A 27,926-nucleotide genomic window follows, 5' to 3' on the forward strand; every position below is an offset into this window, starting at 1 on the left:
CTCCACTCTACCAACTGAGCTATCGAAGGGAGCCAGAGACTCATACTTTTTCAGCGTATGTATCGAGGCTGAAACTGATGCCAAACCAAATTTTGTTTTCCAAACACTCAACAATGCAAAGAGTCAAACATCAAAAAACAGCCATCTCCCTTTGTCTTCGTAAATGCTTGTTTAAAACTCTTGCAAAGTTACAAATTCAATTGTTGCCGATGACCTGCACTTGATTCCTGATAATAATGCCCATCTATCCAGTCTGAACAGACAACAACAATAAGCACATCCTTCGAGCCGGAATTGAACCAGCGACCTAAGGATACCTGCATATGTTCTCCTGGGAATCATCAGCCTACAGTCCTCCGCTCTACCAACTGAGCTATCGAAGGGAGCCAGAGACTCATACTTTTTCAGCGTATGTATCGAGGCTGAAACTGATGCCAAACCAAATTTTGTTTTCCAAACACTCAACAATGCAAAGAGTCAAACATCAAAAAACAGCCATCTCCCTTTGTCTTCGTACATGCTTGTTTAAAACTCTTGCAAAGTTACAAATTCAATTGTTGCCGATGAACTGCACTTGATTCCTGATAATAAGGCCCATCTATCCAGTCTGAACAGACAACAACAATAAGCACATCCTTCAAGCCGGAATTGAACCAGCGACCTAAGGATACCTGTATATGTTCTCCTGGGAATCATCAGCCTACAGTCCTCCGCTCTACCAACTGAGCTATCGAAGGGAGCAATTGTTGAAAAGTTACAAATTCAATTATTGCCGATGAACTGCACTTGATTTCTGATAATGAGGCCCGTCTATCCAGTCTGAACAGACAACAACAATAAGTACATCCTTCAAACAGACTTCATTTTAATGACAACATAAATGAAAAAAATATTGACATATTACATATTACTGAAACTATAACTGTATGTGCTCATATTAATGCACCATTCATATTCAGCTTCAAATCTTTCAAATGCCAAGCAACATGTTAATTATAGCCTCATGAGAGATTTTAAACTGGATTCTGTCTCTGCAAAGTGTCAGCATTCTGTTTGCCCCTTTGTTGTTGAGCGTGCCAGATTCCCCCACTTTCTTCATATTATTTAACCCTTTGATTGAGAATAAAGTTGTCTTAGGAGGACAGAGACTGAAGATAGAGACAGGAATTGCAACAGGAGTAAGGGTACCGGCCTCTCTTCCCATCTTGTATGTTGGCCTTCTCAATGGTCAGACCTTCAGGATTTTATGTCTTAAGCCCAACACAAAGAAAAGAATATCGGTTTTTAGCTCTATGTCTGAGAAAGCAGAGCCCTTTTTCTATTGCTGTTGGAACTGTTCCAGTGACTTAGCAACCCTGCACTGGGGCTGAGTTGAGACACCCCTTTAGGTTTTAATTAATTTACTTATCTTACACTGTACAACCTGGGTTGTGTTTTCAGTGGGAACAATTGAGATGGTCCTGCAGGTGGAAATGCATGTGAAATGTCACAGCCAGGCCGTGCCTCCTGCTTTTCCTGTGTGGGTGTGTGTGTGTATCATATGGGCAGGGCTCCGACCTGGTCTCTTCCCGGCTTCCTAATTACAACTCACCTCACTTGTCCAGTCAAACCAGCTGCACTCCATCAACTCGTCAACCCAACAGTATATCTACCCCGGTTCTTCATCCACTCTTCGCCAGATCGTTATTACAGCTCACGTGGTAGCTAGTTGTTCTTGGCCGCGCTGTTTGCAAATAATTCAGAGTTTTCTCCCAAGTGTTTTTTCAGCGCTTTGATCCTGTCTCTCTGTTCCTGCAGTTTATTCATCCTCCCGGTTCCCCAGTCTGCCTGCCCTGCCATACCTCCTCCTGCCTGGATTCCACCTTCACACTCCCTGGATTTTCCCACTGTACTCTGGTTATTGAGTGGCTGTTGAGAAGATGGAGTTGGCACTTAGATTTTAAGATTGTGAAAAATAAAAAAACATGAAAATATTTGAGTAAATACAGTATGAGCAGAGGCACATAAAGACTCAAGTAGCACAGAGGAAATATAACAAGAAACCTGAGAAATGTTTCACATTTTTATTTAAGTATAAAATTGAAATATCCTCCATCAACTAGGCTTTTCTCTGTCTGCCCCCTTAAAAATACTATGCAATTATCTCGTATAACTAAAATAGTAATTTACATTGTTTCACAAAATGTTACAAAGTAACAGCTTCATTTCCTATCATCAACACTAGAGACAATATCACACAACACTGTAAAAGAGTAATAAAGTAACATTTCTGAGGGTGATTTATTTTAACCACTTAATTTGTAACAAACCCAATGTTGTTTGGTGATAATTTTGAATTGAGCATAAGAACAGTATTATTATCAATGTATAGTTGCATCTTTCTTACCCCACATCAGCTTCATGCAGACTCCGTGCCCATTGCAAATGTTTTGATTTTGTAGTTCCAGTAACCAACAACAACAATGGTGGTTTGTGGTAAAACCAAATAGAGGCTTTAAATTTCTCTACAGGCTGTGCTTCTAACTTTAAAAGCAACCTATATTTCAGTTACAGTTTACTTTAATAAAAACATAACAACAGGCAGTAATTACATTATTGTAAAACCCCAGATCTTGAAAGCGATCTTTCCCAAACTCCGGCCCGATGTGCAGGAAGTTGCCACTCAGTGTCAGGAGCAGCACACAGTAGGACCGTCCTCCCACTAGCTGCGTGTGGAGCGTTTAAACTGATGGGCTTTCAGGTATACCTGTGGGAAGAGGCAGGGGACCCATTAGACTGGGTCAGAGATTCGGTGTAGTTGGGGGAACTGTAGTAGCACGGAGGGTTGTCCAGTTCAGAAGGAGATCCAATACTGTTGCTGGATGAGTCATCCATTGAGGGATCCTGCAAAACAGGACAACGTCAGCCCAACTTTGTTTAAGAAAAAAAAAAACATCTATCTGCTCATCCATTCCCCTCACCCATGCTCATATGGCTCTTAGATCCTTGTGTTGGAATGTGCTAGAGCTCCATGGTCCAGTCAACGTTATACTCCATAATCAGGCAATTGTAATCTAATTTACATCAAAAGTTAAGTTTTAGTTTGTTACAGATTTTTTTTCCACGAGTGTTGCTTCAGATTTGTGTCTTGCTTCCATTTCTGAGTCACATAATCTAATAAGAGCACAGTGAGGATAAGAGAGATACCTTTTGCTGCAGGATGTAAAGTGAAGTTACAGCGTTTTTCCCATTATGCTCTGTCCTTTTCGGAAGCACATCAGCTGTGGCAAAGCATAAAACATTGGACTGTCATTTACACACATCGCCTAATTTCGGAATCGTTACCATCCCAGTCTCGTTTATATTAGCTGATCATGTTTTGTATTAACTGTCATCACAGTGAAATATGTATTCAGTATAACTATATTATACCTGTTGGACTGAGTGGTGAGCGATCCAAGTGGTCATACAAGCTGGAGAGAGGCTTTGTAGCTGGATGTCTTCGCCTAACAAAGACAAAAGGGTTTCAATGCATTAATGTTATGTGATAATGTTTGTTTATTTGCATTCCAGTCATGCCTTTCTTAAAATTTGTCTTATGGAATTTAGGGTTGATTTGAAAAGCTTGCTGGCAGTTCCTACTTTTTGGAAGGTGTCCAGCAGGCACACACTGTCACCAAAGTGATGAGGAGGAAAATGCCCCCAGTGGAAAGGATGATATAGAGGGAACTTCTTCCTGGTAGGATAGGCAAAATTACAGATTAAGAAAACGAACACAATACGGGAATATACATACAAGTATTTTACAGAAAATGATTGTTGAATTTATGTTTACAAAACCTGGGAGTAAAGCTACTTTTAGACATGCTAGTGGCATGGCTCTAGGGATGGGCGGTCCACCACTTTGGCCCAGGCTAAAATATCTCAACAAGTTTTGGATAGATTGCCATGAAGTTTTGCACAGATATCCATAGATTGAATCCTGATGACTTTGGTGATCCCCTGAATTTTCCTCTGGAGTCCACCTGCTGGTGTAATTCTTCACTTATCCTGTTAAATATGTCAACATCTATTTTATTCATGGTCCCCAGACGATGATCTATCGGGACTTTGGTGATACCATGACTTTTCCTCTTGCTCCACTATGAGGTTAAAGGTATAATATGCAGGAATTTAAAAAAAAAATCAATGTATCGACTAATACAAAAATAATCCCTCTCAATCATCGCTTCATCATCCCCAACTGGAAGTGTGTAGCACTGTCTGCAGAGACTCTGCCGCTGCCTGTGTTTTCTCTGTTCTTCCTATTTTGCTGAATTCGGGACGTTTCTGGGCATCAGCAATGAGTCTTTGGGCCTCACATGGGGGTGTAACCCCCAGCCAGTCGCCTGTCCAGGTCGTCAAATACCGCTGCTTTGTCCCGCCCCTCGATGATTTATACCGTGGCACAAGGCCCAGCACAAGTCATTCAAAATCCGGCAACTTCAGCACCAGAGATGCGCAGAGTTGTGAATGTGTTTAATTGTGCTTTAAAACGTCAACGCCATGAAATATTCCAAAGCGTAACTTTCATTTCTCTTATTCACTGCTTTGTTCTCACCAATGCTGTAATTTAAATTACATATACATCTGCTGTTCCCTCTTACAGGCCATGTGTATCTACTGAACTGTCCTCTCTGATCTAATTCTCTGAGTCATAGCCACATCTGGAACCTATTCAGAGGCCGCCAGCCTTTATTTTATGTGAACATTTAATGTATTCAAATAATGTATATGTAAGGATAATTATCATTTTGACTTTCAAATGGCATAGAATTGTTGATAAAATATGCAAACATGAAATATCTTGAAATGTTGGGTTACATTGGCTTCCTGTAACACTTCAAAATGTTTGCTTCACATGTTTCAAGGCTTCTACATGGACAGCTCTTCTGTATAGTCCTGATAAATAGGTGAAGAGAACAGATCTACCTCCTATTGTACTGCCCATGTCACTGTGTCGAGCATGATGCGTTTAACACTTGTTGGCTCGTATCACTTACTGTAGACAGTCAGTCTGATTGGCAGGCTTGTCATGTTACCCACAAGATTCTCCACTGTGCAGCTGTAGATGTCATCATCTGCCATCAACACCCGTGTGATGGTCAAGAGCTTCTGGTCAGGTGACAACATGAACCTCGACACATTGGTCAGTGGCTTTCCACCTTTGAACCACCTGTAGGCATTCCTGGTTCCATTTTCATGGGAGCAGTTGAGGATGACGTTTTCGCTGAGCTCCAGTACTGATGAAGCTTCCATGTGGATATAGGGCCTGGATATCAACTCTGGAGGAAGGCGACAGTAGATTCAATAGTTTTCAACATGTAAATAGACACGAAAGAACAGGAAACATGCTGTAGAATGCAAGGGATGCTGATAGACTCAAAACAGGAGACGTTTTGGATCAGTAACCTCAGGCCAACTTTTATTCAGGGCCTTACAAGGAAATTGACTTCTCCCCTTTTCAATAACTTCTCTGATTGTTTCTACATTTAGTTTATATGTTGTTGTTGTACAACAACAACATATAAATATATAATATAAACAACATGTGTGCATTTTTACAGTATATGTTAGCACATTTTGATATTTCCACTGTCATTGGCCATTATTTATTATTTAATGATTTGATGATTTAATATCTTTTTATTTTTTTTGACAGTGTATGTGTGAGTTTCTTACAGTATAAGTTTGCACTTATTTTCTTGTAAGTAGTCTCTTGGTTAACATGCCATGTGACACATGACCTCTTGATGAGGTGTAACCAGAATATCTGTCCTCATTGCCCTTTATACCCTGATGAAGACAGTTTGAGTCAAAACGCATTGGTAATCCATGCATAATAAAGGATGCTTTTCAGACATTCTCCATTATCCATCAGTTTAATTGAACCTTCAGAGGCCTGGAGACTGTCTTAAATGCTTTTAATAGGCCCCCTTCACGACTGTAACTCTCTCAAAGTGGGTGTCAACCATGCCTGCAGCTACAGTAGTTCAAAATTATATAATTTCACATGTTGAAAAATAAAATACAGAATGTGTTTCTAAACTGCCACATACAGCATATTTGACGCCATTTCTGACCTGTAATCTCTTGCTACGCATCCTCAAGTATATACGCCAATACAAATGTATCTGATAATATTGGTCTGACCGTTTTAATCAGTTGAGCTTTAAACTGGAGTGCTGTGAATCTACCTTTAGACTATGGCATCTATTGGAGAGGAGGATCAAGATATTAATTTGCATGTCAAAAATAAGTTTCAAGTTAAAAATCTGAAAGAACACCTGAGATTGTAGTACAGCATTGTAGAAATTAAGCAAGATTATTATGTTCATTAAAGGTGCAGCGTGTAGGATTTGGCGGCATCTAGCTGTGAGGCTGCAGATTGTAACCAACTGAAACGTCTCCCGTGTGCAAATCACGTAGGAAAACGGTGGCCAATGTAAAACGTGAAAATGTGAATGGCCCTTTGGCTTATGGAAACATAATTGTATTGTAGGTGGCCATGACATCTTCTGAGCATCAGATGACAGAGGATTGCATTCTCAGCAGTAGAGTGGGAGGAAATAGTTTTGCCTCTTGTGGAACATTGTTGCTTCCCTCCTACTCTTCTTCAGTATACAGGTGACCTTCACACAGACCTCTATGTGGGCAGAGCTGATGCCATTCTTCCACGATGAAATGCAGTTGGAGAGGTTCGAGGTGAGCATGAGCTAATACATGAGGGATTAAGATGTAAGGTGTCTTCAGGGAGGTTGATGGACCAACACTGCAGCTTCTACCATAACTTCTGACAATGCACACACAGTAAATAAGCCTGTAATCAGTTTGCCCAAAGTCCCAGATCCCCTGGCCCTAGTGTTCTTTGGTTAGGACAGGCCTGCACTCCTCCACCAAATCACTGTGGTTACCTCAGTCTTACTGTACTGCCAGCTAGTGCTGCTGCTCACACAACAGCTATTGTTGCCTCGAACCTTTTATTGTTCTTAATGGATGCGCTCCAAAACAAACACGAGATTGTCCTGTGTGAAACACAGTCAGTGTTGACTTCTGTTACTGCAGTTTTGTTACATAACTTCCATAGTTTATTCACGCCAGTTACGAAACAAACAAAGACACTGATTTTAACCCAAACCATGATCTTTTCATGTATAGTAAATCATGAATTCACTCTCTGGATTCACACTTCACTGGATCCAGGTTAGCAGCTTTCTCCTGCATCCTGTCTTGGCTAAACATGTCCTTGTCCTCTTTACTCACTTTTAGAAAAAGTGAAATGGTGAGTCAGCAGCAGAAATAGTACTTAGTACTGTCCACCCAGGTAATCTGGGGTCTCACTCTCAGGAGCAAGGCATCAAACTATTTGTGAAAGCTGCCATCATCCACACACAACTCAACTGGCACTTAAATTGGACTTGAGAAGTATGTTTTCTGGTTCAGACTGAAGAGAACCTGGTGTGATTTTTACCGTTACGTTCATTTTACAAATACACAATAGAGCTTGTTTTCTTACCATCCACAGTGACCGTGATAGTGCCCTCTCCTGTAAAGGTGTCATCTGTGATGGAGATCTCCACGTCATAAGTTCCGTCATCAGAGAGCCTGAGGTTGTGGAGAAGCAGAGTCCCATTTTCAAATACCAGGATCCGGTCACGATACTCAGGCCTCAGGGTCCCAATGATGTCAGTTCCAATTGACTGGACAACAGTGACAGACTTTTCCCTCTTGAGCTGCCACTTGATGACCGGCAGGTCGAGGCTGAAGCTACTATAGCGGACAGACAGCAGGGCCTCCCCCCCTACTATACCTCTAATGAGAGTGTTGGGGATGGTCATATTCACTGCCACCACCCCACCTGCAGAGAAGCAAACAAGAGAGGTCAACAATTGATTATTTACAATCCATAGCTGAAAGGAAATGAATATATTTCTGTTGTGCTTGGCGTCTATGTGTCCAAGTGCTATTAATATGTCTATACATCATTATTTATAATCATTTTATTGTTATTTCACAAATTTGGAAGTAAATGTTTATAGATGAAGAGACACCAAGAGGAATGTACCTACCATAGTAATAATAGCAACAAGCTTTTTATAGTTGTACATAGTCAACTCTTTGACGGACATGTTGCTGAGAATCATAAATCTGCAGAAACGATGTGGCTCAGTTAAACAGACCCCTTCATTCAAACCTCAAGTAATTTCATTGCCAAAGTTTAGTTCCTCAAACAAACGAGCTAAAACGGACAACAGTTCAAACCTCTGCCTTTTTTTAACATTCAAAAAATTATGTATTTATGTAACATCTGCACATGGCAAAAAATAACAAAACATTATTTGTCGGTCCTCAGTGACGTAAATTTGATCGACTGCTATAAGTTCAAATAAGTACATTGTGTACAGTGGAATTATCTAATTTGAATGTCATTTTTAGGAACACCCCTTTCTATTGCAATAGCTTTATGAACAACCGACAGTTCTTGCACACAGGCAAAATGGAAATCATTATTCACTGTACATGTCAGTTTTATCGTTGCTGTGTTTTTTTTTTTACTACAGTGAGTGATACAGTGGTTAGCTGAAGGCTCGTGTGGGCATCACGCCCCATCTCTGCTGTATACTGAATCCAGTTTGCATGGCAGATCTACATGACCGTGGCAACAGCTGTCAGTTCTTGGGATGGGCCAGCATGAACCAACAAAAGTGGGGATTGTTTGTTCAAATTTCCTTCTTGGCAGTTCATGAAAAGAACACTGGGAGCAGTCCAGATGCCATGCTAGCTTTTGCAGAAACAGAGCAACTCAGTGACTCTGCTGCTAGTCACAACAATAGCAGGGCAGTGATGAGACACAGCCACAGCTGAAAGTTACTGAATGTCTGAAAACACTGGTTCAGCCTGAAGGCACAATTACTGTATTACTTACAAAGGGTGGGCACAAGAATTTAAAAGCACCCACACAGTTTAGTGCAATCCAATACCCCAACAACAAATACTACCTTTGTGATGTCCATAATGATCAGTTTTCAGTTTCAGAGAGTCCTCAATTTAACTGGCATTAAAGATGATACAATATAATGCATAGCACTGCAAAGATAACCACAAACCTCTGGTCATAATTGTGTCTGACCCTCTACATGTTCCATTTATATTTATAGTAAATATGCAACTTTAAAATCAAAATCCATTTGGCTCCTGTTTTTGGTATTTTCTTCCAGAATCCAGCGAATAACAGCAGCAACAACTAATCCAAAAAATGTGAATGTTTAGTTGCATATGCTACTGGAAGGACCCTCGGATTGTTTCATCCAGCAAGTTGGTGTTGATTCACATTGCATAACTAACATTATATCTGCAGCTTGTCATTTTTTGATTCCCTCATTCTGACACAAACAAACAAAAAAAAAAACAAGAAAGCAGACTTCATGATTCAGCTGTTCCTTACTTGCTACAATGTAAACTATTACAAAGCTAAAGCTTTTCCAATTGCATAAACCTGCAAGTGGCCATTGTCAGGCAAACCTTTAGCAAATCCTGAAATAGAAAATGTGACTTACCTGAATTGAAGGAACCGAGACACATGAGCATTAAAATCTGGGAAATTATTTTAGCTTTTGAAGGAGCCTCCTTCTCTGCCTTCATCTTGGGTCTCAAGCTTTGTTTTCCTCCCAGACAACCAACATGATCTGTGACTCAGGACGGAGAACACAGACATTCATTCACGCTCTGCTGGGACTGAGTACATGTTGTTCTCAAACGCCAATGTGGATGCAGGACAAAAGTGTGTGTGTCTGAATGTCCGTTTTGTCAGCTTAATGTTTTTATTGCAACGATAATTTATATGTTGATGAACAGAACAAAAGTCAGTGTTCATCGCCTTTCTATGAGTGTATCATTGATGTTGAAGCACACATGATTTTGCTTGTGTTGTTATGTTAGAACATTTTGATATTTTCACTGTCATTGACCTTTATTTACTATTTAATATCTTTTTATTTTTTTGACAGTGTGAGTTTGTTTCAGTAAGGTTTGCACTTATTTTCTTGCCATTTCTGACCTGTAATCTCTTGCTACTCATCCTCAAGTATATATGCCAATACAAATGTATCTGTGAACTAGTATCAGCTGATAATATTGGTCTGACCGTTTTAATCAGTTGAGCTTTAAACTGGAGTGCTGTGAATCTACCTTTAGACGATGGCATATATTTGAGAGGAGGACCAAGATATTAATTTGCATCTCAAAAATAAGTTTCAAGTTCAAAATCTGAAAGAACACCTGAGATTGTAGTACAGTATTGTAGAAATTAAGCAAGATTATTATGTTATTAAAGGAGCAGTGTGTAGGATTTGGCAGCATCTAGCTGTGAGGCTGCAGATTGTAACCAACTGAAACGTCTCCCGTGTGCAAATCACTTTGTAAACTCTGTTTTTAAAGGTGCTGTATCAATGACGTTATTATTATTATTATTATTATTAAATGTAAGGTTTGTCGTCTTTGTCACGGGGCATGACAAACGCAGGCCAGAAGTAGAGTGAAATGGGAATTTAATAAACACTTAAATCAGAACGTGAACACTACAAGAACATACAGGGAAACCAGAGACGACAGTGACAGTTAACTGGGGCATAAGCTATCTCTCGGAGTCTAGTACGTTTCCACTGTGTTCAGGCGAGCGCGAGAGTGCCCCGCCCGGAGTATTTGACCTTCGTGTACTAGAGCTCGCATATCCGCGTATAAGCTGTGTTTAACATTGAATGTATATTTTATTTACAGGGGTCAGGAGGACGGAACTCTAGAGACTGGAGATCAGATGGGGAACAGGGCTCTAGAGGCTGGAGATCAGACGGGGAACAGGGCTCTAGAGGCTGGAGATCAGACGGGGAACAGGGCTCTAGAGGCTGGAGATCAGACGGGGAACAGGGCTCTAGAGGCTGGAGATCAGACGGGGAACAGGGCTCTAAAGGCTGGAGATCAGACGGGGAACAGGGCTCTAGAGGCTGGAGATCAGACGGGGAACAGGGCTCTAGAGGCTGGAGATCAGACGGGGAACAGGGCTCTAGAGGCTGGAGATCAGACGGGGAACAGGGCTCTAGAGGCTGGAGATCAGACGGGGAACAGGGCTCTAGAGGCTGGAGATCAGACGGGGAACAGGGCTCTAGAGGCTGGAGATCAGACGGGGAACAACACTCTGAGGCAACAGTGTGTTAGTATGTAGAGGAGCAGCAATTCCCAGTAGATGTTCAGAAAAATGTAAATATCAATCAACCCTAAAACTGACAATAAAAAAAGACAACATATGAGTAATGTGATCTTGTCTCTTTGAATTTGTAAAAAAAGGACTTCTCTATTTATTTAGTTGTCAAACCTTACAATGCCTCCACATCTTTCCTAAATGATTGGTATTTTTCAACATTTAAAGGCAGCAGAGGACTGTAGGTTGTTAATAGCAGTCATGCTTAGTTTGCTGGCTCGACTCTGTCTTTGTAGCTGTACTTTCAATTGGTGCTTAATGTGTTTCAACTCTGAAAGATGTGAAGAGACTCATTTTCAAAGCCATGGGTTTCATTGTTTGATGACGTCAGACAAAAAGGCTTGTCCACGTTCAGTTGTACATGAAGTTGCTGGAGCACAACCATTGAGAGCTGTCAAATGCTTGTGCCACAAACACCGAACACCTCCGTTCTTATTATGGAAGGCCGAGTCATTAAAATGTTAATCTGCAGGGCACTGTTATTTTGCCTTAAATTACAGGAGACGGGTTTTCCCAGTTCTTTATTCATCCAGTCTTTAAGTGTTACCACCTATAATTATATGTTCACTATAAAGATGTTGCTCTGAGCTTGTTGCCCCCTGTCCCTCATAACTGTGCACAAGGCTGGATTTACCTTTTAGGGGCCCCTGTTGACCGCCTGAGCCCTGTGCATTGTGTGTGTACCCGGCCACCTCTAAGGCCCCATTATGTGCACAGCATTCTTTAAATGACAACTTCATTTGCCCAGAGATCCAAAAAGCAAATCAGCACTTTTATACCGGTACACTACCTGGCCCCCCAGGATTAGCTAGTGCTTATTTCATTGAGCACAATTTATTTGGCAGTGTGCACCATGTGAGCACAGTATGAACTGATTTCAGCTAAAATAATGAAGTGATTTTACTTTGCTGACCGACAAATCTTGCTTTGTAATAAAGGCCCCTGGTGATGTGTGTTAGTGGTGTTGAATTAAGCATTTTCTTGTCATCCACTGTAGTGTGACCCGTCTCTGCTTTGTTTATACACGCGCACACAGTCGACACAGTGATGCATCATGTGTTTGGCAGTTTAATGACATAAGATGTGGTACTGTGACAATGACAAATAATTTACAACAGGGTTACAGCAAGGATGTAATGATAGCTCTCGCCATACATTCTGTGTTGCTGGCAAATGATTTGGATATCTACTTCAATGTGTGGGAGTGCTAGAGATGATGCTGCTAAAAACAACAGAGACATGAAGTTGGGAGATGAGATTTTAAATGGAGCAAAGCCATAGCCTCAATGAAAAAGGATAAAATCAACAGTGGACTCTCATGCAGGCACGTTTAAAAATGTATTTCTACATTACCATGTAGGAAAACAGTGTCACCAACACAAAAACGTCTTTTCCGTTGAATAGATAGAGGCAAGACTTTATTTCCTTTGTAGGGTAATACCAAAACATTTAAATGTATTAGCTACATAAACTACACCATCACTTGACTACACTGTACTTGCGCAACTCTTGGCCTTAACGCATATGCACCCTATGTTCTATTAGCACACAAAGCCAACATCAGAGGGTTGTATCGACACCAGGGGATTAAAACATAAGCGTGGGCATTTCGTTTGCGTGAATGCTTGGTCCTGTGAGATTGGTTAGGCCCGACGTGCCCCAGGTTTAGACTGGCTTGACAACGATGGCGTGAAGATAGCGAAGACACTGGTATCAAAAAGAAAGGTGGAAACATTTAAAGCACATTACAGAATTGAAGCTACTGCAACAATAAAGCCAGTTGACAAGGAAACACACAGAGGTAGATGCACAATAAATAGGAATGACAATGGAGGTGCATGACGCCGTGTGCAACTGTGTGGTTGCAGTGACCGGGGCTTAAACAAAACATTACATGGGAAATTAACGAACAAATATTCTGAAAACAAAGTGGCACTGGCGTGTTAACAGATTATCAATAGTTGCTGTGGTTTGTGTCATTTTAGACAAATGTGCAGTGTGTTATTTTCAGCCAGAAGCTTCATGACCGTCTGTTCCACTGACAGTTTGCGTTCCTCCACTTAAATACGGTACTGTAGCCTGCAGACACCTCGCTACAGTTTGCTTCTTTACACGACTTTATGATTGAGTAAAGATCAGCTGGATGTCAGAACAGGTCCATTGACGTTGCTTCACGTGACATTTCTTATTTCTTTAGCATTTTGAATTTAACCATTAAAACAAAACAAAAAACATGCTTAAAAATGAATCCAAATCTTCGGAAGACATTTAGGTGCGGCTGAGGTGAAAAGGGTGGAGTGTTCATAAAACAGCGCTGATGGAAAGATGTTTGGAATAAAGACGTCAACAGGACCTGCTTCTGTGTTTTATCACTTGTCACGTAGATTTGGTGGTTACATTTCTTACTCATCTCTACATTTTCGTTTTTCCAACGATTTTGGAATGTCAAGTTTTTCAATTACTGCACAATATTTCATACTTATGGAGGAAAAAGCAATTAATATATCTGAACTCTCCGTAAATTGTAAATAATCACATTAAATACAAGAAGCTGTGCGGTGTGCTTAATAAAGTCATGACAGGAAACACAGGAGTACATATGCTGCTCACTGTGATGTTTGTATAATGTTTGTTAGTGAAGCACGTCTCTAGAAGTTATTGTAAGCTGTGACCTCCAGGAGGATAACCCGCTGTAGGACCGACGCTAGCAGCTTCAATCACATTGTGGGGTTCTACCACAGACTGTGTGTAAGAAGGCTTACTCGTCACAAACATGAATGGCAATAGGAACAAAGCAACACTGGTATTAGTCTGTAGGTGCAACCGAAGCAAAGTCAATATCAAAAATAAAGCAAATCCAAAAAGGAATGTGAGAAAAGAAATGGCTTCATGGAAAACTTGGGAGATTCTTTTCTCCCCACTCATGACGGTTACACCATCAGTCACATCTTTACAACATTAAGACACTAAGTTAAGGATGGAATGGTCGACGTGTTTTCTCTGGGAGGTAAAAATAGAAATGGGGACTTGAATAAGAGGAGTTAATAATGCGTTCAACTGCCAAAATAAAGGAAACATCAACAGTGTTTGTCCTGTTCAACTTCAGTACAATATACACCCGCTGTGCTTTTGACTGACATTTGCCTTGTTGATCACTTCAGAAGAAAACCCCAGACTATTTCGTCTCCCATCATCTACTGTTTGGATTCCGTTGTTTTGGCAGTTAGCTGCGAATGGCAGAAAATGATAAAACACTGCAGTTTGTCATCAGGACGAAGCAGAGCTGTTTCGTGTTGAAGCAGCTCAGGTCTTCAGCACAGAGTCGTACGTCATGTAGACGTACTGAGAAACCTCTGGGGCCCGACACTTGAGAGACAGCTGTGGAAACAGAGAGAGAACACAGCGTAACGATGGGAGAACCCTTTTACTCAGAAATAGGATCATTCAAGATCTTCAGATCTGTCGTGAAACAGCTGACTGTACCTTTGAGGATCGCACAGGGGGTAAACAGTCATGATGGTTCTATACACGTTTGATTCTGTATTTAATCATAACCCTCCCCAAGAGAACCCATGGGTCATTAGAGCCATCCCACCATTTGAACCATTTTTGATCAACACAAACGAGTGAACTGCAGCGTATTTAGGTTGATACTAAAACCAATAAAACAAATTCGATTCTGTATGATCATCTACTGCGAGTGTGTGGAGTGCAGAAACAATTAAGTAGACAGCTGAAGGAGGGTTTATAGAGTTTTACATTACATGGATTCAAAGCTTCAAACAATTATTCGATTCGAAACAAGACATTGGAAGACGTCGCTGTGGACTTTGTGATTTCATTGATGTCATTTTATAGACTAACAATCCATTAGTCAAAACAGCATATATAAATAAATCGAAAAAATGAAATCAATAAATGTTTGTTTCAGTCCTTTGTTTAATAAAATCTGGTTCTGATTGTTCACCCAAGGACTCTCATTATATAGCACATTGCATTACAAATACATTTAAATTCTTTGTTTATGTCTTTCCCTTTCTTACCAACTGAACTGAATTGGAATTCTACATTAAACCTTGTAGATGTCACCTGGACACAGATACTCATCAAACAAGCAGGAAGCACAGCTGAAGGCCCAACAGTGTAATAGCACTCTACCGTGTAGTTGGGGTTGCCGGGCTGAATGCGGAGCTCAGCTAAGATCCAGATGCCGTTGGTTAGCTTGAGGGACTGGTAGAGCATGTCCTGGCCTTCTACGTTCCTCTTGGCAATGGTGAAGATGTTGTTACTCTGCAGCTTCCCTGATACCGTGTCTGCAAGACCAGAATCAAGGTTTAGGTAATTAACACACCTCAATTACTGAACAAAGTGAAATACACACCAGGCTGTAATCACTACTGGAACTGCAATCACTATAGGTATGAACACTAATGTTCACACCAGCAAACTGGCAAAAGGTTTCGAAGGGAATTGACGGTAAGGGTTTTATTGAACTATGACTGGCAACCTTCGGATTTCAGTAAACCTGACCGTGCTAAGAACAGCCACCATCCTGCTGCCAAGATAACGGTGGCACAATTATGAGCGAGTTGGAAGAGTCCTTCAGGTACAGAGGAAGAGGAAATGTCCCAAGATAGGCATGTGGGTGGAGAAAGAAAACACAGAGAGAAGGGTGAGGTCTTTGGAATGAGTGCTCGGTGGCAAAAAGAGAGCTGGTAGGTTATCAGTCCTGTGACGAGGGCACAAATGTTTTCAGTGTTGGGCCTGGGGACCGCTGAGGGATCGAGAGTCGTGGCAGGGTGCGATGAAAACTTGTTGCCGGAATTTCACGAAAAAACATAAATGCTTGTTTGTTTTTGCTAAGCCAACCTGCATTGAGGTGGCACTCCTTTATCTGGTACTGTAGCTCGTTCTCATTAGGGATGTCTTTCCAGGTAGCCAGGAACACCTGTCGCTCTGAAGAAGAAGAAGAAAATAAAAACATATCTCAAAATTAGTAATGAAGGATGCTGAGAGTTGATTTCAACACATAGAAACACAACATATTATTGGGATGGTTGATGCGTACAGAAGTAAATAATGGCCAGTCATGTAGCATATCATGTATGTATATCTATTTGATCCCAGCCTCAGCGGTTGTGGAAGATATTGTTTGTGATGTAATGATGTTTTATTAAGTTGTGGTTCACAATCATACCCATTTTCCCATCCTCAACAAAGAATATGTTGAGAGGGATGAGCACGCTGAAGTAGAAGACGTCGATGTTGTTCTTCACAGCCACCTGGGCACAAGTAAGCAAAAGAGCTTTGGGGTTAGATATTTTGGGTAGAAGCAGACACTGTTTTGTGCCTTTTCAATGTGTGGCACAGCTGTTCAAATGGTGAGTGAGAGCTTATGTACCTGGAGATTATTGAGTGGGTCCATCTTCATGACAGGCCCAATGGTGTTGATAGGCAAAGAGACCTCAATAGTCTGGCTGGGCATCAGTGGAGTGTGAACGGGCAGAGGACTGGTAGGGATCATCCCAAAACTACATGTAGGACATTAACAAAAATCATTCAGTACCTGTTTCCAGTTACAAAATATACACTCAGCAGCTCATTTATGTGGTACGCCAAGATCAAGATCAAGTTAAAGCAGTCTAATACACCAGCTCTACGGTTTCAGAGAGATGGTATTTGATGGTAGTGATATGGTACTTCAACAGGACTTTTTCTGTGCATCATCTCACCGACCTGTTCTTGTTGAACTGGACAGCGAAGTCGGTCATGTGTTGCAGGGCCTTGTTGGTGAAGGTCATGTCCATGTACATGTGGCCCTGGCGGCGAGAGAAGGTTCCAGAGATCTCCAGTCCCTTGGCCTTCACTGCAGGCAGCCACACCTGGTAAAAAGGTACCAGGGTAATCAATTATCAGGATGGAATACATACACACTGGAAGGCAAAAGAGTGGAATCTCCTGCAACAAAAGCTTCAGTCATTGGTAAAAGAAACTGCAAGCTTAGCATCAAAATGTGTGCAGATCTTTAATAGGAACTGGTTCCCGTTTGAATGTAAAGTGCACAATAATATAACAGGCTGGAATCAACAGGCCGACATCATTACGAGCAACCACAGACGCATTCAGCCGAGAGTCACCAGTTAATACAACATAGTTGTTCAATTGCACCACGTCAGTTCAATAAAGATCAAGGGTCACTTCTGCTCTTCTGGACTGGAAAACAAATTCATAATCCAAAGTTCCAACACTATCCTGTCATGCAACAATGTGGGGAAGCAACTAAATGGAAGTCTGAATTATTGAATTTTTCCCCTTTTGGGGCCAAAACTATTTCAAATGTAAATAATACATTTGGTGTGTGAATTATACTGTTTTTATTTCTGTTAAAATAGCCATTATTGAAGTAAAGAAGAAAAACATCAATACAACAGCTGATTACAAACCTTTCAATGGGATGTATTTAAAACACTTTTAAACCACATTCAAGTACACTGCCCACCAAGGAGGGTCTCACATTACTTTGTTGGTTTTATTGAGAGCACTGCACCTGTAATTGACTGAATGTGTGTTATCCATCACAAGTTAATTCTGAGGTTGTGTGAACTCACTGATTTTGCAGCTATATGGCCTCCAGTGGTGATGGCCATGCCTGTGGAAAGCTCGAACAAGTCGTTAAGGCCACTGCTGACAGCTTGAGGAGCTGGTGTAGGGGACGGAGCAAAAGTACTGGGCACAGATGAGGGGATGAAGTTCTGTCCCACCTACAACCACACAAAAAACACACACACAAAATCTACGTAACCATCATTTTGGAAAGCATCACTGGCAACTTGACAATTTCCAATAAAACTACAAATAAAAGCACAAAGACCATCTCAAGTCATGCCAAAGAAAGAAAATATTCATAAAAAAACCAACATTTTAACGAAAGCAAGCGATCAGCCTGAGCTCATTTGACAGAGAGAGTGTGAATTCAAAGAAGCATACTTGTGGTTTTGGGTGTTTGAGCTCATTAATTACAAAGCTAAGTTACAGCTGAGTTACAAAGAGATCTCTCAATCATCTATCGTACGAAAACGGTTCAATTTCTGGTTTTGCCAGTCTGGTCCGCTTAAACCCGTTTGATTTTATGCAAACTGGCATTTGTCATGATGACACATTCTGGCAAATTCAAAAGTAGCCTACATTAGCAACCCGTGCTGAAATTAGCACCTCAGAATAGATTTTATTTTAAAGTGTGTTTGTGTGCCTGCAAATTAGTTTCTGTCAGGAGACTTCAGGTTGGTCCGGGGGTCTTGGAATGAACGGACACCTGGGTGTTAGCTGTTCAGGGTAAACTGGGGGGTTGCGAAGACCGTCCTGAATATTCTGGATTATTATTTCTAACTTGAAAAGGTTGAGAACTACTGTTCGAACTGAAAATATATGAGTGTGAGACAAAGAAGCCGTTGGTGTGAGAGTGTGGTGGGTTTAATTCAGCGAGCATGCAGACAGGCAGACTGCCGAACAGAAGGGCTTGACTTACTGCTGGACTTCCCCCAACACCTCCGCCCAGGTCTCCCCCCAGCTACACGAGAGAAGAAAGGCCCCCAAAGACAGCATCCAAACATCAGATGGACCAAACACACAAACAGAGACAGAGACAGAGCCCCAGACATTAAAATAAGACTTCAAAATCTGCTAGAAGATTATCAAGGAGTCCAGTTAGTCCAGTGGCTTGAAGAAAAGGAAAAGTGACCATTAAAAGAAGATGATACACCAAGGCTTACTGAAGCGCGATGTTGGAAAAACAATCATGTTTAGGATAAATATATTAGTGATGTATTTTAAGTTGTCAAAGCAAAGATCATGAAGCAATTTCAATTACAAGCATACTTACATGACCATTGTAATCACAAAAAAAACAATTTCTATTGAAAATAATAAGAAATTCACTGTTATAAAGAGAAGAAGTCTTGAGCAACAGAGTGCACACAAGCCAATATTTTGGCATTTACCTTTCAAAGGGATGAAAAGACGTGTTTAATTGCAGCTTTAGAGATTATGTGTGGTGAGAGGCTGGATTCAACTTAGGACGTGCCATTCAAAACCTTTGTTCAAGATAAACATTGGTACTCGAATTGTTCCAATACTGACAACAGTGTCGGAAATGCCGACATCATGTTATCATATCATTTATTAGCTCATTTACGCTACACAGGATTAACAACAACGGGATGTGCCACTTGGGATCATTAATCGGGATCATATCGTGAGCCGATACGCACGCTCAGGCATTGGGATCGGTCTCGGGAAGGAAAGAATATTATTGGACCATCTCAAGTTCAGCCAATGTCCACACTCTACAGATAAAACGAATGCGTGTGTTCAAGCTCACCAAACTGTCCAGGCCTCCTCCCAGAAGGTCCACGGCCCCCATCTGCATGGAGGAGACCTGGGGCACATTGACTGGAGGGCCCAGGTCCAGGTTCAGCAGGTCACCCAGCAGGTCCCCCTGGCTGGGGATCACATGTTGCTGCTCCATGGCAGCTGGTGGCCCGCTGCTCACTGGGCTCTCGCCGGTATCGATGCTGTCACAGGAGAAAACAGGAGTACTGGTAAGAGACAGGAAGTCAAAGCTTTGACAGGTCCTTGATTCAGCGACACAGCACTTTTGCCTGACACGTTGCCCTCTTTGTGTGTCACGTGCACGACATTTACTACTTTTGTAATATTATCTGCATGACGGCTTTTCAATTGACCTGCTGTGCTGCACGGGAAGGTGTTTGCGGTGGACTCCGTGGCTGCCCTCCACGAAGGCGCTGGGCGGTTTGTGATAGACGGAGGCCAGGGAGCCAATGTGGCAGATGAGCTCATCCAGCAGGGTGGGCTCAATCAGGTCCGTCTCCTCTGAGATCAGGGGCTTTTCTGACAACACCACCTCCTTGGCGGTCACGGGGTCGGTGGACAACAGGCGCCAATAAATGTAGCCCCTGTCACGCAGGTCAGGGTTGTCGGAGTCCTGCAGAGGAGCAGAGAGTTCAACATGCGCGCTTGTGAAATATATTCTTTTGTTTCCCATTTATTTAGTGTCGGAGTTATATCGTAAGGACTACAGACGGTGAGCTGTGCAACAAAACACCTGCTCACCTGAGTGGCCAGGCTGAGGACCTGCTGCACCAACTCCTGAGTCTCCGATGGCTTCTTAAGGAACAGCTTAACAATGGCAGTCAGCAGAGTGAGCTGGACCTGTAAATCAAAGCACACACCGTGATATTACGATTCGTTTTATGGTACAATGCCTCCCAAAGTCCTCAACTCCCTTGTTCACCCTCGACCATACACCTCTACTACATTGTAATGTGCTGAACTCGATGTCAGTAACCGTTCCAAGATTCAGTTGGTAAATGATTCAGTTAATTGCTCGTCAAACGAATGGACCCACCTGGGTGCTCTCGTCGTGGAAGCCCTCGAGGAAGCTCTCCAGCAATTCATCAGCGTTATCGATCCTCTCGGCATACTCGCCAACGATCCAGATCATGGCAGCACGAGCGTCCGGCTCATCCAGAGAGTCCAGATTCTCACACAGCGTAGCAATGATGCTTTCATACCTGGAGAACACCAGCATCTCATTGGTCAGAACAATACTTTACTGGAGGGATATCGATGTCATCCGCTTGTGTTAAGTGCTCATTGGTATTTGTGGAGTCGTTCTCAGGGCTTCAGTGGGAAACACACTTGTTTGGGTACTTGCGGAAGATATCCCTGATGACCACAATAGCCTCCTGAACCACGTAGTTGACCTTGGTCTGGATCAGGTCCAGCAGGGTGCTGACACAGCGCTCAGCTGATTGCTGCAGAGGAACGGGACAGAGGCACCATGTCACCATGACTTCGGGGGGAAAGGTTAACAAACTACAGCCAAAATGATTAAGACCGGACTAGATGCTTTAATTGTTGCTGGTCTGCATTACATCTCGGCAGACATTTTGACATCTCACAGTCGGAGGAAAAAGCACAGGTGTGTTCAATAACATTGACAACAGCTGCAGTCCACGTAGAGACGCCCCGGTATTGTGCATGCTGGCTCACTGGAACAACTGGGACCTTTGAGAGATCGTTAATGTTATTCATTTCACCTGTGCTTTTTTCCACTATGACAAAATAAAAATGTCTGCTGGGAAAAAGGGTTTGTGGTGTTCGTCTCTCCCTCTGATCAACGTCTTAAAATTCCTCTTGCCTTGTCGCGAGAAGGTGCAGTTCACACAAGCATAAACTGAGCAGCATAAATGATTGATATATATATATGTTTTTATTATAACACATCAATTGTTTGATAAACACACAAGGATGAGACAGGCAAATGTATCCCCATTAAGGAGACACATACATTATTAAATGAATTATGAATATAATATAATTTTAGTCTGCGATTGGTGAGCAAGTTATTGTCACCTGTATTATGATATTACTCCTGTCACAACGCCCTGGTGTTGAAGTGAATTAAGATGATCGTGCTGCGATGCACATGAGAAGACGTCGGTGTCAATGACGGCCGTTCTTACCTCCACTTTGATGGCACAGCGTCCGATGGCTCGCACAGCCTTGCGCACAAAGTCAACGTCCACCTCTGTGGCGTATTCCTTCAGTTCAGCCAGCACCTGAAAGCGTCAGAGAACGAAAGTAATACACCGCTTGTGTTCGCCACACTTTTATTTGTAGTTGTGATTCACTTTTATTGGTTTTGTTCCAATTTGATGTATTTATCAAAAAGCAAAACCCTTTGTAGGAAGATTATCCCTCTCACAAAGCTTCTGTGTAGTTCCTTAAAAGGTACCTGAGCAATGTTGGCCTGAGAGGCCAAGCGGATCATGATGTCCAGTTTCTCCAGTTTCACATAGATGGGGTCGTTGTACTTGACAAAGAACACCTTGATCTCCTGCTTCAGGATCTCAGGCCTGCGCACAAAGCAACATATTACACATTGGACTGCGGGAAAACCCGATCCAAAAGAAACAATCATTTCTATTTGAGGAAAGCTCCCAAAAGCTGTGTCTGCTGTTTGTGACCACGCACCTTTTCTGAACAATGAGGTTGATGTTCCTCAGAGCCACGTACTGGACCTCGGGCTCTCCAGAGAGTAAGGTGACCAGCGGTGGGGACAACTTCTTCAGCAAGGTGTTGTAGTAATCGGAGTCCTTGGCCAGCAGCTCCAGGAACTTCATCAGCACCTTGACAGCGGACAGCACCACTGCTGAGTTGGCGTGAGACAGCCGGGGAGTGACGCGCTCACAGATGCTTTGAAAGTGAAGGACGGAGGGAAGGGTCAAGAAGGTTAACGGAGGGTAACGCTGATTTGAATCAAGTATGGATGTCATTGTGATTGTGCTGATCTTATGTCTGATGTGACACAGTTTTGTCTCTTAAATCATCAATAGTTGCTCTATGGTGGCCAGTCAGCAGGAGCCTACATCCCATACTTCAGCCTGAGTGATTGCTACCTTTGGGCTTCGCGCTCATCCTTGGGGTTGTAGTTGGACAAGCAGTCCAGGATGAAGATCTGTCCCCACTCAGTGCACTCGTTGAGGGCCGTCAGCAGCTTGTTGATGTTCTGGGGATTGAGGTCCAGCAGGTTGCTGTTGGGGTGAGACTCGCTGATCTCAGACAGCGCAGCAACCGCGTTGGCCACAACCTACAGGACGGAGGTGTTGTGTGACGATAACTCTGTTAACTACTAGCGGACAACACACACTAAGAAAATAAAGCTCAGGTGGGAAAGAACCGACACCTACCATGGGATTTGAGTCGGCAATGAGATCTCTCAGGGAGTCCAGGAAGCCCTGGTCCTCCACCATCTGGGCATTGATGTCATGGAGTTTCGCCACACAAACGGCCGCCGTCTTCCTCACGTATGGGTCCTCATCCTTCAGGCATTTCCTCAGCGGCTCACACAGGTACTCCGTGATCTTGTCCACCCGGATGCAGCCCATGGTGCGAACGGCCAGGGCCCGGATCAGAGGGTTGGGATCCTCACAGTCCTGGTGGTCGAGACAAGAAGGGCAGTTGTGGTTTTAAGGAGATTAGGTTTCACTGAGGCACATTCCCCCTCTGACCCAAAAGTGAAATTCCATAACTTTCTATGACCATGAATATATCCTTTGTGTATGCAACAAAAACGTCACTATTATCGAATAATTAACGATTGATAGTCGGAGGAAACAATGCAGTTTTGAAACAACTTTAAAGAATATTCTTATGTTATAACGATAGAAACACAAGTGTACATTCTACCATAATCCTGTAAAAGTGTCAATAATATTTATATACATTTATACACAATTGCCTGACATCTCCAGAGAATGTAAAGTTTGTGTCTTGTCTAGTCTTGAAAACAGCATGACCAATAGGGCAAAAAAAACATTATTTTCATCATTGATTTATCTTCTTGTTAATTGTTTTCTTTGTTCGACGTCATCAAATTGTTCAAATGTTTGTTGTAATTTCCCACAGCCCAAGACGATACACTCGAAAAGGAAACACAAAACAAAAGATATAGAAAATAACAAAAGCCATTCAAATTTTCCATTTATAGAAAATAATTCAACAGATGAATTCAGATTATTTAGATGTAAAATAAAATACAGTTATGTAAAACAATTACAAGTTGAAGTTGGGAGATTTAAGATGAAATTACTAAAATGTCCAAAAAGTACGGTGCTGTGTTTTTTTTCAAGGAGTCAGGTGCAAAGTCTTATCTTGTCCGACATAACATAAAATGTTATTATGCTATGAGACAAACAAAGCAACCTTTTGTGACCCAAAAACTGAGCTTTTCAAAAGCGCCGTCTGGAATGGATGAATCTGAAAAGGCTGCTCTCTCTCACCTGAGAGTGAAGAGGGATTGACCTGCCTTGGTGTGGATGAAGTCACAGCTTCAGATACCCTGGCAGTATGATATGCAGCTGCAGAAACAAGTGAATTTAGGGACTTGCCTTGACGAAGCTGTTGACGGCCATGATGGCCATGTCAGGCTGCGTCTTGGCGTAGTTCATTAAGTAGAGGTAGACCAACTTCTTCAGTTCCAGGTTGTCGGTCTGCATGCAGTTCACCACATCTGGAAACAAAGAACTGGCAGCAAAACGAGAGGCCTCAGTCAGACATTACAGTACGAGGCTTTCGGGGCTGTTTTTCTGTCATCATATGTTGACATCGTGAGCATTGTGATAAAGAAGTCCCCCTAAAGGCCAATGTATACTCTCTCAGAAGTGTTGTTAATAACGTTAATGTGACCTATTTAAAGTGTATTCTGTCTTTGAAACTGTGTAAAAGTTAGGAACACTCCATTGAGATGTTTGTTGGGCTGGTTCTCCTCATCTTCAAGATAAACTCATGCTAGAGGTATGTGACAAACACACTTGAGCGATTGTAGTCTGGCCGTGTTTTGACTTGCTTTGTATACAACAGTGGGTTGATAACTGACATAAACCATCAATAAATACCTGACATCCTTGCCAACAGTCATGGCAGCGATGACCTTCTTCACCGCCTCTTTTCTCTTCTCCTTCTTCTCATTGTTCAGCTCTGCCTTCAGCTCAAAGATCTCCCCTGTGAGATCAATCACAACATGCGTTGGCAGCAGCACAGTTTGAATGTAATGTCAGCCGCTGAGAAATAAGATGATGTCTGACTGATAACCAGTTCAGCACCACTTCCTCCCTGAACTCACCTTTTTTGTTTGTTGTGAAATATTTGGAGTCCGTCATGATTGTGGTCCTTTAAGTCTGTACAGAAGAAATACACCGCATTACGCCATCAGCAAAAATCTGCATCAGTGATTCCCTTTCACCATTTGCATAGGATTTCTCCCTGGATATTTACGTACTGGCATCTCTCTTTGGTTGCATTCAAATAATTTGGACACAATTCGTGGGTTCTGATGCCTCAACCAGGTGCATAACATGAAACACAGAGCCATGTAATCTCCAGTGACAAACAGAATGGGTTTTACTGCAGAGCTCAGCGAATTTCCTCGTGGCACTGTCCTTTCCCACAAGTCAGACTTCTGCCCTGCTAGGTTTGCCCCCAGTCAGCTGTAAGTGCCGTTCGTGTGAAGTGGAAATGTCTGGGAGCAACACCAGTTCCTCCCATGAGGCGGTAGGTCAGGTCACACAAGGCTGCAGAACACGGCTGCCAAGCTCATTGTGAATCATTTCAAATTTCGGGGGTTGCAACAGTCAACTCACGAGTTTCAAACTGCCTCAGGAAGCAACGTCAGCACTGTTTATTGGCAGCTTCATGACATGGATCTCCACGGTGGAGCGGAGGCACACAAGCCTGAAATCCCAATGCACAGTGCAGTGTTCATTGGGTCGGTGTAAAGCACAGTACCACGTGACAGTGGAGCTGTAGAAACAACATATCTGCAGAGATCAACCAGGCTTCACTATGTGGCGGTCTGACAACCCATTTGTATTTGGCAGATGCCAGGAGTTCCCTTCCTGCTTGGATGCACAGGGCCAACGATTTAGTTTAGTGGAAAGGGAATAATGATGTGGGGCTGTTTTTTTTTATAATGTGGGCTAATTTCCAAAGAAGGGAAACCTTAACGCTATAGCAGCACACAATGAGTGTTTTTCCAACTTTGTGGCAACCTTTGGTGAGGGCCATTTCCTGTTTCTACATGACAATGCCCTGTTCACAAACCAAGGTCCATAAAGAAATGTTTTTTACCATTTTGGTGTGGAAGAACCTGACTGGCCTGCATTGACCCATCGAAGGCCTTATCAACCAATATCAGTTCCCAAGCTCACTGACGCTGTTAGAGCAAAGTGGGAGCAAGTGATCCCTGGCAGGTTCCACAGTATTGTGCAAATCCTTTCCAGAGGAGTGGAAGCTGTTATTATAGCAGCATCTACATGACCATGGTTTTGGAATGACATAATCAACAATCACGTATGGGTAAAGTGTTCAGGTGTATACTGTACTTTCTTAATTTGATATATGTATTTTAAAACATTAGTTACATGTTACTTTGCCGATTCAGAGTATTAATACATAACAAAATACAAATAAAATATTGGATAATGATACCAGTTGCAAGATAAGTGATGCTTACACATCAAAGCATTAATAATTATAAACCAGTGATATACATTATTATATGATTCTAAAATGGTCCAGTCTGCGTAAGGAGAAGCCTTCTTATAATTTTGGTACTTTTGAAGCAAATACTTTTCTTACTTTGAATACAGGCCTTTCACTTATAATAGAGTATTTCCACAGTGTGGTATTGTTACTGTTACTCAAGTAAAATGTACTTTTTCCACCCCTGGTGTCCACATACTTTTGGCCATGTAGTTTAGCGTTATGTCAACATCAGGTTGTCTATATTTGCACATTCGTTCTGGTAAATGGACAAGAAATAGCGTGCAACACAGAAAATTAAAGTATACGGTGGTGTTTTAATCCTGTTTTAATGTCAATGCATGACAATTTGGTTTTATTTGTCAGTTCTATCACAGGTCCTAGCGATCGCTAGCTTGTAAACGTAATTTAGCTAACGCTACATCTATATAAATTCCATAGCTTTAGCATTAACTGTACCGTTAACGTCAATGTCATCCATTCCCTTGTGAAATTCACGCTAAACCTAAATCAGCCGTGACATTTCCGATAGAGCACCGGGCGTGACAAACGACTGATTTATGGTTTGACCTCTCTTCAACGTCAAAGATAGCGAACGTTACTATTAATTGCTAACGTTAGCTTGCTGCATGCTAACGTGAAGTGTAACGTTTCCAGGTAACGTTAGCGTTACACGATCGGCGCTAACGCTACCTCTAGACGAGCGATGCTAGTTTAGCAAAACGTTACAACTGTGATGTAATCAGCATCATTTGGGCGAACTTGCTCCCACTCTGGTGTGACTTGTAATGTTGTTAAATCTGACATCGAAACAGGAAAAGTGATCAGTGGGCCCAGCTTCCATTGCTGACAGGGAGCTACGTTGTTAACGTGTGTGATGCGCTGCCCAGCTGACTGATGGCCCCGAAACCACACACAAAGATAGGACAACCGTTATAGATAAATGTTGAACGATGAGATACCTGATTCAAGTTTACGTACGCGGTGAAATGTGGAGTGCAAGACGCAGGTTTGGTCCGTTCCTTTGCCAGGTTGAGGAAGATGGAGAATCGGGACTGGGATGGTGCGTTCACCGTCATCGGAAACTGCATAACTTCCCTCTTAAATCGGGCCTCTAATTCGACCGATCCAACGCTTTGCACCAATAATGGACTGCAGGTGGATGACGTAGACAGATCGATCAGTACCATTGTCGTTTATGTTCACAAGGGAAATTAATATCTGCAAGACCTATATCCAAATTGAGATTTAGGTTTTACACTTAAATACAACGTATTTTAGGCGTTACTGGTTCCTGCACGACAAATGCCCATAGCAGTGAACGCAGCACGAGAGGAGAGTCTTGGTTGGGATCAGAATGGTATTCTGGCTGACAGAGTGGGAACTAGAATAATGTTTATGGCAACAGTGAACTGTCTGTTAAACCCTTTGTTTTCTCAAAACAGACGGGGGCCATTTCATTGAACTAAGTTCTGCAGGGGCTGAAGACATTCCACCGCAAAGGCTCGATCACCTGTTTTTGTGCCTAGTT

The 27,926-nt window shown here is 42.2% G+C and overlaps 2 protein-coding genes across 4 annotated transcripts; both read right to left on the reverse strand.

Annotated features, from left to right (window-relative positions):
• Positions 1–2,138: 2,138 nt before the first annotated feature.
• hepacamb (hepatic and glial cell adhesion molecule b) lies at positions 2,139–9,690 on the reverse strand. The gene is made up of 7 exons (XM_079284136.1): positions 9,576–9,690; positions 7,535–7,876; positions 5,022–5,303; positions 3,622–3,715; positions 3,412–3,485; positions 3,187–3,260; positions 2,139–2,883 (listed from the first exon to the last, which is right to left on the reverse strand). The coding sequence occupies exons 1-7, from the start codon at positions 9,658–9,660 to the stop codon at positions 2,737–2,739; spliced, it is 1,098 nt and encodes a 365-aa protein (XP_079140262.1). The 5' UTR covers positions 9,661–9,690; the 3' UTR covers positions 2,139–2,736.
• A 2,649-nt stretch (positions 9,691–12,339) lies between these two features.
• On the reverse strand, positions 12,340–27,447 carry ap2b1 (adaptor related protein complex 2 subunit beta 1). Of its 3 annotated transcripts, none has more exons than XM_079283730.1 (22): positions 27,358–27,447; positions 24,978–25,032; positions 24,751–24,856; positions 24,244–24,379; positions 23,044–23,289; positions 22,753–22,943; positions 22,328–22,549; positions 22,089–22,209; positions 21,817–21,912; positions 20,990–21,105; positions 20,697–20,862; positions 20,402–20,500; positions 20,014–20,273; positions 19,650–19,842; positions 18,798–18,839; positions 17,881–18,033; positions 17,009–17,154; positions 16,674–16,803; positions 16,470–16,554; positions 16,142–16,228; positions 15,431–15,585; positions 12,340–14,650 (listed from the first exon to the last, which is right to left on the reverse strand). In XM_079283730.1, exons 2-22 carry the CDS (start codon positions 25,012–25,014, stop codon positions 14,576–14,578), a joined length of 2,862 nt encoding a protein of 953 aa, XP_079139856.1. In that variant the 5' UTR covers positions 25,015–25,032; positions 27,358–27,447; the 3' UTR covers positions 12,340–14,575. The 3 variants fall into 3 exon arrangements, with proteins under 3 accessions (XP_079139856.1, XP_079139857.1, XP_079139858.1); XM_079283731.1 differs by having other exon boundaries at positions 27,377–27,437; XM_079283732.1 differs by lacking the exon at positions 18,798–18,839.
• Between the last annotated feature and the right edge of the window lie 479 nt (positions 27,448–27,926).

This window comes from Melanostigma gelatinosum (genome assembly GCF_949748355.1).
Source record: "Melanostigma gelatinosum genome assembly, chromosome: 14".
Classification (NCBI taxonomy): Eukaryota; Metazoa; Chordata; class Actinopteri; order Perciformes; family Zoarcidae; genus Melanostigma; species Melanostigma gelatinosum.

Bases quoted from the DNA above. Each gene is read 5' to 3' on its own strand.
- ap2b1 (XM_079283730.1), bottom strand. From the start codon at position 25,014: ATGACGGACTCCAAATATTTCACAACAAACAAAAAAG. The intron at 23,290-24,243 runs GCAAGTCCCTAA...CTCGACCACCAG, and splicing joins CCGTCAACAGCTTCGTCAAG to GACTGTGAGGATCCCAACCC. The intron at 21,913-22,088 runs GTACCTTTTAAG...TGACGCTTTCAG, and splicing joins CTCAGGCCAACATTGCTCAG to GTGCTGGCTGAACTGAAGGA.
- hepacamb (XM_079284136.1), bottom strand. From the start codon at position 9,660: ATGAAGGCAGAGAAGGAGGCTCCTTCAAAAGCTAAAATAATTTCCCAG. The intron at 7,877-9,575 runs GTAAGTCACATT...GCTTCTCTGCAG, and splicing joins TCTCGGTTCCTTCAATTCAG to GTGGGGTGGTGGCAGTGAAT. The intron at 3,261-3,411 runs GTATAATATAGT...GCTTTGCCACAG, and splicing joins CTCACCACTCAGTCCAACAG to CTGATGTGCTTCCGAAAAGG.